This window comes from Ostrea edulis, chromosome 2 (genome assembly GCF_947568905.1).
Source record: "Ostrea edulis chromosome 2, xbOstEdul1.1, whole genome shotgun sequence".
NCBI lineage: Eukaryota > Metazoa > Mollusca > Bivalvia > Ostreida > Ostreidae > Ostrea > Ostrea edulis.
Window position 1 is genome coordinate 86,051,765 of NC_079165.1, and position 10,119 is coordinate 86,061,883.

The 10,119-nt window shown below is 35.1% G+C and overlaps 1 protein-coding gene and 1 long non-coding RNA gene across 2 annotated transcripts; both read right to left on the reverse strand.

Annotated features, from left to right (window-relative positions):
* Nucleotides 1–234: 234 nt before the first annotated feature.
* On the reverse strand, nucleotides 235–1,251 carry LOC130051530 (uncharacterized). Its single transcript, XM_056153506.1, has 3 exons — nucleotides 1,000–1,251; nucleotides 531–554; nucleotides 235–378 (listed from the first exon to the last, which is right to left on the reverse strand). Exons 1-3 carry the CDS (start codon nucleotides 1,249–1,251, stop codon nucleotides 235–237), a joined length of 420 nt encoding a protein of 139 aa, XP_056009481.1.
* A 6,580-nt stretch (nucleotides 1,252–7,831) lies between these two features.
* LOC130051941 (uncharacterized) lies at nucleotides 7,832–9,797 on the reverse strand. Its single transcript, XR_008800219.1, has 2 exons — nucleotides 9,459–9,797; nucleotides 7,832–8,576 (listed from the first exon to the last, which is right to left on the reverse strand). It is a non-coding gene; the product is annotated as an uncharacterized LOC130051941 (long non-coding RNA).
* Nucleotides 9,798–10,119: the final 322 nt, after the last annotated feature.

Below are 10,119 nucleotides of genomic sequence, written 5' to 3' on the forward strand. Positions count from 1 at the left end.
ATGATAATATACAGATATAATAACAATAATATACAGATATAATAACAATAATATACAGATATTATAACAATGATAATATACAGATATCAAAACTATGATAATATACACATAACATAGAAATGATAATATGGGGGGCTTTCGTATACGCTCCTGTACAACAAATCATATATATATATATATATATATATATATAGAGAGAGAGAGAGAGAGAGAGAGAGAGAGAGCATTTCAATATCATGTCTTTCGTCCACACATTTTCATTAGATCTTGTTTGAATCCGTTATCAGTAAAAAGGTAAACGAACGGATTCAGAATTCCGTTCACTGCTACGATATCTGGAAAATACTCTTCTACCATATCCTCCAATTTGGAAATCCTCTGTTTTGGAAAAAAGTGTCTTTATGCGACTAAAATGAACTGGAATAACTTGCATGCAACAAAACCGACAATAAAAAACATTGATATAAAGGCGAATCTAAACGCAATCCGTCTGTTTCTCTCCGTCTCTGAATCAGGTGCAGGCTTCTTACTTTCCCCCGTATCTTGTTTAGGTTCTGAATTAAGGGTAGAAATTATGCACTTCCTTTTCTGTTTTAATTTGTCTTTGTTGACAAGGGCACTGTGTACTCTTATTTGCAAGGTCGCAGTTAGAACAATAGAAGTTAAAGATACACCGAGGAGAAAGCTGTAATGTAGAATTGGCAAGACTTCTTTGTCATATCCGTTTTGGATAGCGCACCTAGTGGCATTTATATTTTCGACTAATACGTATCTTCTACCGTAAATCAAATAAATCGGAAACGATACAGCTAAACTTATCAAAATAGTACTTGCGCACATAATTTTTGAATGATTGCTTGTAATCTGTGGCTTAAAAGGCGTGCATATTTTCCTGTACATTTCAAATGCAATGAAAATAACAATAAACAGAGAGGACAGTGTGACAGAATTACCAATATATTGAAACAATTTACAAAGGAAGGGGTTGTACCTTGATGCCTGATTGTAAACAAGACTCATTCTATGATATTCTTTAACAAAAAGTACAATGCAGGGAAACAGGTCGACAACTGATAGAAACATGACGAAAATTCTGTAATTGGACGATACATTAATGCGCTTACGAAACACATGTAAAACCAGTATGTTTCCAATAATTCCTATCAAGTTGAATAGATAGCTTGCAGCGCCCAATGAGGCCCGTTCCTTTCTACCTTCTACATTGTATTCTACCAGTGGTGCATTTCCCATATCGATGACTTTCCTCAGAATGGACAACAGGCAAAACTTAAAAACAAAAACAAACATATACATAAATTATAGGTCCGTGTTTGCGTAACTCTCTATTTTGTATTACTTATAGGAGTTATGGGATTAATCTTCACCTTTCATGCATATATAAATATATATCAATCTAATCAAAATTAGATCCTATGATCCGTTAATCTACTATCGCTTCACATAGGGGCGATGATAGATGAGCGAATCATAGGATCAAGTTTTAGTTTGTTGTATATATTATATATATAAAGCACTAAATAATCACAACTAGGTACTGAAAATTTTCGCCCCAGCCCGGGGTCGAACCAGCGACGTACGGCACCCACCGCCTAGCAAGATTGTCAAACCAGTGCGTAAGTCCACTCGGCCACAACGACTTCCCTAAAAAAGGAAGCTTTGTTATGCTCCTAAAGCGCTACTTATACACACTGATGCAATCCCACACAGTCGCTGTTTCATTCAGTGTTTAAGATATTTTATAAGGAGAGTGGATCTCTCGATGCAATTGTATAGAATATTTAATATAAAGCACAAACAAACAATTATAGCACCCAACCTTACGTTTACCCCTAGGATCTAAACGATACATGTGAAAATCAATTAATTAATATATAAAGCACTAAATAATCACAACTAGGTACTGAAAATTTTCGCCCCAGCCCGGGGTCGAACCAGCGACGTACGGCACCCACCGCATAGCAAGATTGTCAAACCAGTGCGTAAGTCCACTCGGCCACAACGACTTCCCTAAAAAAGGAAGCTTTGTTATGCTCCTAAAATGTATATATATATATATATCCAAATTGTGTTTTTAAAAAAAATCACAGTGTCCGGTATAAAATATTAAAAGAAATAGAATAAACAGTACACAAAGTTAAAAATTTAACGCAAGCGCTTTCATTTTATAATCCTCAGGCGTTACATTTTAAAATAGTTTTGAAATGGTTTGACGTCATAAAGGCGTCCTAACATTTCACGTACATAACGACGTCATAAACGAATGAAGGGAAAAGGATTTTACGTTAAGCATATTATGACGTCATAGATAATAACAGTAAACATATTTTACAGTAAGCTATTGAGAGCCGGTTTTAAAGTCTTAATAAAGTGTCTTTCTTTTTCTCGTCGGGAAATAGTATTTTCTGTATACAGTTTATAAAACGGAAATACATTGAATTGTCCGTGGCCACACACATCTATATGTTCACTAACTTTAATTTTTCTGTATTCGGGTGCTGAAATGTGTTGTTTATGAACTCGTATACGAGTTCGCAGAGTAGTTCCAGTTTCACCAATATAATGTTTTCCACAGCCAGCACATGTTATAACATAAATTAAATTTTTGGTGGAGCACGTCATATCTGAATTTACCGTAAATTCCTTGTTGTTAAATTCGAACGAACTTCCTTCCCTTAAGTATGGGCACGTTCCGCATCGCCGATCGTCACATTTGGTAACGGTGAAAATTTTTTTGTTGGACTTTTCCTGAAAATTAGATTTACATAACAGTCTCCTAAGATTTTTCGGTTGTCTCTTGCTGTTGATAAAAGTATATTTCTTCATAATTTTCCCCATTTTTTCATCTGTTTTTAGTAGGTCGTTGAGTTGCCGAACGATAGGTGTAACATTAGAGTTCCTTGGGTTGTATGTTGTAACAAACGGTAAAATGTGTGAATTTGTTGTGGGATTGATTTTGGATTTATTGATAAGATTTTCTCTATTGAGTTCTCTGGCTTTCTTGATTCCGTCGTTTATAAGTTTGATTGGATAATTCTGTTTTTGTAAATAACTATTTAATTCCCCTAAACGTTGTTCTCTGGTAGGTTCTTCGCTAACGATGGTACATATTCTTCTGGCGAGGTTGTAAGGTATGGCACGTTTTGTGTGTCTTGGATGCAACCAGGACAATCAGGACGCAATCCGTATCAATCGAGGCCGACATCAGACTCAGATACCCAGAGAAAGACCAACAGAGGATTCAAAACGAAAAACCAAACTGTTTATAAAAACTATAAAAATTCGGGAACAACAAACGTGTTCAAACATAATGGCACCACGTATATTGGAAGAAAAAGCAGCCAGTATTTTTTAGGCGGAGGCAAACTGAACGGAAGCCAGAGATTCGAGAACATCAGACCAAAACCGTGGACCCAAAAGTAATCAACCTTTCTAGCAAACATTTGACAAAAGACGAAATAAATTTATTATCGAAAAGTTTAAAATTTACACCAACACCGAGAAATAATACCCAAGAATTAACTAAAGATATTAAAGAATACACCCGCAGATTGAGACTGGCCGAATTCTTTGGTGAGGAGGATGAACATGATGAAGAGAAAAATCTGGAAGAAAGCCTTCTCAGAAATAAATCAAAATTTAATCCAAGGAGAGGCCGAAATAATATGTTAGATACAGTTTGTGATGTTTTACTAAAAACTCCAACCATTGATGATAATTCAAACACCGGAAAAAACAATCTATCGAAAACTGAAATGAATGCTTTAAAATCATTGTCATTGGATGAAAACATTGTTATCAAAGAAGCTGACAAAGGGGGAGCAGTTGTAATAATGGACTCAGATTTCTACAAATCCAAAATATTAGATATGCTAAACAACGATGAGTTCTACTCGGAAATAAATGAAAGTCAAAATAAAAAGATTCTACAAAAAATTAGAAAAATTATACAAAAACATCCGTCATCACTTACTGAAAAAGAAGAGGATTTTATCACAAATTTTGATTTGAAAGAAAGCTGTTTCTATGGCTTACCCAAAGTCCACAAATCGGATGAAATAAAACACGCAATACAGCTTCAAAATTGTGAATACATCACTTGTCTTAGACCCAAGGATTTGAAATTCCGCCCAATTGTAGGGGGGCCATCCGCCCCAACACAAAGACTTAGTAACTTGCTGGACATTATATTAAAACCTCTGTGTAATGAAGTCAACAGTTTTGTCCGTGATGATTTAGATTTCTTACGACACTTACCTGATAAGGTAAACGAGAATGCAATATTAGTAACGTTTGATGTTGTTAATTTATATACTAATATTACTTGTCCACTAGGACTTCAAGCACTAGAATATTGGATAGATAAACACCCAGAACAAATAGATGAACGTTTTTCTAAAGACTTTATTTTAGAGGCAACAGCACTTGTACTACAAAACAATGTTTTCACATTCAACAACAAACACTATCTTCAAGATAAAGGTACCGCAATGGGAACCAAAATGGCTCCAACATATGCCACACTTACACTCGGCTATTTAGAGGAATTATTATACCAAAAAGTTAAAAAATCATTTGATGAACAATTCGGTCTATATATAAGACAAAACTGGAAAAGATACTTGGATGATTGCTTCATTATTTGGAACAAAGACATTACGGATTTGAATAAATTTAAGAACATTCTAAACGAATTGGATATCAATTTAAAATTCACAATGGATTACAGTACATCTTGTATACCATTCCTGGATGTTTCTGTTATCAAAAAGGAGGATAAAATAATTACAGATATTTTTTACAAACACACGGACACTCACCAGTATTTACACTTTTCGTCCTCGCATCCAAGACACACAAAACGTGCCATACCTTACAACCTCGCCAGAAGAATATGTACCATCGTTAGCGAAGAACCTACCAGAGAACAACGTTTAGGGGAATTAAATAGTTATTTACAAAAACAGAATTATCCAATCAAACTTATAAACGACGGAATCAAGAAAGCCAGAGAACTCAATAGAGAAAATCTTATCAATAAATCCAAAATCAATCCCACAACAAATTCACACATTTTACCGTTTGTTACAACATACAACCCAAGGAACTCTAATGTTACACCTATCGTTCGGCAACTCAACGACCTACTAAAAACAGATGAAAAAATGGGGAAAATTATGAAGAAATATACTTTTATCAACAGCAAGAGACAACCGAAAAATCTTAGGAGACTGTTATGTAAATCTAATTTTCAGGAAAAGTCCAACAAAAAAATTTTCACCGTTACCAAATGTGACGATCGGCGATGCGGAACGTGCCCATACTTAAGGGAAGGAAGTTCGTTCGAATTTAACAACAAGGAATTTACGGTAAATTCAGATATGACGTGCTCCACCAAAAATTTAATTTATGTTATAACATGTGCTGGCTGTGGAAAACATTATATCGGTGAAACTGGAACTACTCTGCGAACTCGTATACGAGTTCATAAACAACACATTTCAGCACCCGAATACAGAAAAATTAAAGTTAGTGAACATATAGATGTGTGTGGCCACGGACAATTCAATGTATTTCCGTTTTATAAACTGTATACAGAAAATACTATTTCCCGACGAGAAAAAGAAAGACACTTTATTAAGACTTTAAAACCGGCTCTCAATAGCTTACTGTAAAATATGTTTACTGTTATCATCTATGACGTCATAATATGCTTAACGTAAAATCCTTTTCCCTTCATTCGTTTATGACGTCGTTATGTACGTGAAATGTTAGGACGCCTTTATGACGTCAAACCATTTCAAAACTATTTTAAAATGTAACGCCTGAGGATTATAAAATGAAAGCGCTTGCGTTAAATTTTTAACTTTGTGTACTGTTTATTCTATTTCTTTTAATATATATATATATATATACATATACATATATATATATATATACACATGTCTATATATACACGGACCCCTGGACACACCTGAGGTGGGATCAAGTGCCTAGGAGGTGTAAGCATCCCCTGTCGACCGGTCACACCCGCCGTGAGAACTATATCTTGATAAGGTTAATGGAGTTATCCGTAGTCAAAATCAGTGTGCCACGAACGGTCTAACAATCGGTAAGAAACACGTCTATATATATATATATATATATATATATATATATATATATATATATATATCTATCCAAATTGTGTTTTTAACAAAATCACAGTGTCCGGTATAAAATATTAAAAGAAATAGAATAAACAGTACACAAAGTTAAAAATTTAACGCAAGCGCTTTTATTTTATAATCCTCAGGCGTTACATTTTAAAATAGTTTTGAAATGGTTTGACGTCATAAAGGCGTCCTAACATTTCACGTACATAACGACGTCATAAACGAATGAAGGGAAAAGGACAAACTCCCCGTCGAGGCCTCATTACGTCACCTACGAGCAAACGCACTCTGGTGGAAGTTTGGGGAAAAGGATTTTACGTTAAGCATATTATGACGTCATAGATAATAACAGTAAACATATTTTACAGTAAGCTATTCACTCTTCCACGCCCCGCCCACCGATGACAACGAACGTCACATGTTTTCAGACTCCGTCAACTTATGTAAACAACATGGCGGGCGATTTCGATCTTATACAGGATACCTTTTCAATCGCCTCGTTTACTCGTGAATTTTCACAGAAAAGTCCGTCAAAGGGTTTGACATACTTCAGAGAAGGTTATGTTCACATAATTTCAGTGGGTAAAAACGCGGGAGAAACAGTAATTATAACTTATTTGTTAGCGCTAGATGCTTTCGCTGCATTTGAAGTAATGAAACACTACATCGTCTAACCATCGAATTGCAGGATGCTTACTGTTCATTCACAGCTGGGTTAATATTACGAAACGTTTTCCGAGTTTTGAATAATTGTTTTGTTACGGAATTGACGATGTTTGTTGTTCGGTTGAAACTGAATACTATATCATATATGCTGCGTTGACCGGTTCAATAAAATGTTTCATCTGCTTGCTTGCTTTTGCATCTTTTATTTTACTATTATTTATGATTTACTTATGAAAAACAGTTAAGTATTATCAAGAATTTACATTGCAGCTCAAATACCATCTGTGATCTCCATTAAATGTTCAACTTCAGTTATACTTGAATGGATATTGTAGATCTAGATATCTACATTGAGATATTTACATGCATAATTTTTTTTAATGGTAATGGGTTAATTAGATCATTCCAAGTTTTTATTCCACGTCCACCGAACTATAAGAATAAATCGTTTACAATATCTGTCTATTTTAATTGTCAATGAATCTGCACAAATTCTTCAATTTTCTTAGTTGTGAGCATTCACACATTTCAAAGGAAAATTTAAGTAATTAAGTAATTTACTACTTTATATTTATCAAAATGTAATTTTCCCAAAGTTAGACATAAAACTCTCTTATAAAATGTTTGAATATCATTTTAAACAAATCCCTCACATTGTATACAAGTAGTACACAATGAATTCACGTGCTCTACAATTTTCTCTTCAACCCTGGGTTTTGCCCAAGACTTAGTAGGGTGCAAACTATCCAAACTTTATTGATGTCTCCATATATACATTTACTAACTGGTGGGAATACGCTGACAGAGATACAGAGGTGCAGACATATTTCCCCTGGTTCTTTGGATATCGTGAAACCTTTGTCTGCCAAAATGAATTCCCCTTCCAGAATAATTCAACTCACCATCAGTTAACAAGGAGTTTGTAAAATCCACTATTCTCTGTAACAGCAACATCTGACATAGATCCAGTAAATAATTCACTAACAAATATGATGATAATAATAGCCTTTATTTATCCAGGATAACACAAATTAGCATACAGCTAGTTTCCATTGTGTCCCCTAAAGGATCACAATCCACAAGTCCCCTTTAGGTTGTAGCTGATTTGTAGTCAGAATTTATAATTTGTAACTGCAGTTTTAAAGAAGATGGTTTCTGTGATTTCCTTTCTGCACAATCAATGATAGCGATGGTTGTTGGGAATTGAGCTTTTATTCAGTGGTCATGTTGTTAATATCATTCCTATAGGACTATATTGAAACACAACCTAACACAACATAAGGTCAATTCAGGCACAGAATATATCACTGATACACTGTGTTGAAATACAAAATCTTGATGCCAAGTCCTTGATTTCAAAATTATGTCTCAGCCTCATCAGTGTTAATAACAACTGCGATTGTTTTGTCATATTTGTTATGTCCCTCCTTTTTTACACACTGGGGAATTTGCTCAGATGTATATAAAAAAAAACAACTCTAACAAAGTACAAAATGTGGCATGTCTCAAATTGATATAATATAAAAACAACCCTGGTTTTTTTTTCTCTTGCTGTAGAGTACTGTTAATGTCAAAAGGGGTGGCCTGTTGGTGGGGTTAATCTTGGGCTTCCATTGATAACTGGAGTTGCAGGTGATGATTAAGTATGCTCTGTTGATGAAAGGCATTTTCTGCTGTTGTGAACTGGTCTTGTAAATTCTCTGACTTGTGCTGCTGTTACAAGTATATCCAAAGAATCTATAAAGAAACAACAATATTTGCTTAGCATTTGGAAGTAAAACATAGATGCTGAGAGGGGCCATGGAATTTTAAAAGGTGACCTGACCTATTACATGAAAGATCCTATGCATACATTACACCCAACAATTTATTAGCTACTTATAAAATTTCAGTTTGCTCGAATTATTATGAAATCAAAATTCGAATTTAAAACCATTTATTACAAAATATATATGGACATAAATTCTATTGATATTTAAAAATTTTGACCACGGAATTAGTCTGATTACTGAAACTTTAGAACTTTATCCCCTGATATGATCTATTGTAGGAATCATGGAACGAAAACTTTGAATATGGCGCTCTTACAGTCATGTTATATGTATGTTATGACATGTATGGCTGAGCAGGGAAAATTTAAGACATCAGACCAGAAACTGCATATATATTGGTGTAAACATTAAATGAATTGACCCTAGATATGAAAATAGTTTAGATAGGGGATTCTTTTTAATAGATAACATTATAGTAAAAAAAAAAGTATTGTGTAGCTCTTAGCACAGGTGCTTGGGTTCATGACCCCCCCCCCTCCCTTGAATAACCTAGCTACACGAATTGTTATATCCAATGGGGGAAATTCTTAAAAAGAGCTATTTTGGGGTGTGCATGACATTGTTGACATGCATTAGTAGGATTTTCAACAAGAAATAATTTAAATCAAGTCGTGCAGGTTATTCGGGGGGGGGGGGGGGGGGGGGGGGGGGGGGGGGGGGGGGCTGAACCCAAGTACCTGTAGCTCTTAGTATATGTATACACATGCCATGGGCATGTATTATTATCAGTCCCTGATTTAACTATTACTATTAACTAATACATAATTGTCTGCTAAGACTAACTTACTTTGTGTGCCGGTCCATTCTGCTCTTACTGTGCAGTGGGGCCTACCGCACGCCTTTATTCAACGTAAACATTAATCTTTATGTGATTTTGGGTTTGGAAATGGGATAAACATTATTTCTTGTATCCTTTCTGGGTAACGTGAATCACTGTTGCATTTCCCCGATGCACACAATTCCACCAATTTTATGAGAACTCGAAGTAATCAGGCTAAAACATCTGTACCTCAAAACCTCCGTCATCATAAGTTTTGACGGAGGTAATGGCGGACAATTCTTCCGCGATTCTGATTGGCTGTGCGGAGATGATAACCGCACCTCCCCTGACGACAGTGGAAGCGTGAATTGAGAGCCGGTTTTAAAGTCTTAATAAAGTGTCTTTCTTTTTCTCGTCGGGAAATAGTATTTTCTGTATACAGTTTATAAAACGGAAATACACTGAATTGTCCGTGGCCACACACATCTATATGTTCACTAACTTTAATTTTTCTGTATTCGGGTGCTGAAATGTGTTGTTTATGAACTCGTATACGAGTTCGCAGAGTAGTTCCAGTTTCACCGATATAATGTTTTCCACAGCCAGCACATGTTATAACATAAATTAAATTTTTGGTGGAGCACGTCATATCTGAATTTACCGTAAATTCCTTGTTGTTAAATTTGAA

Coding starts and splice junctions, on each gene's coding strand:
- LOC130051530 (XM_056153506.1), bottom strand. CDS start 1,251: ATGGGAAATGCACCACTGGTAGAATACAATGTAGAAGGTAGAAAGGAA. Junction 555..999: donor TGAGTCTTGTTTACAATCAG/GCATCAAGGTAC, acceptor CCCTTAATTCAG/AACCTAAACAAGATACGGGG. Junction 379..530: donor TAAACAAGATACGGGGGAAA/GTAAGAAGCCTG, acceptor TTTCCAAAACAG/AGGATTTCCAAATTGGAGGA.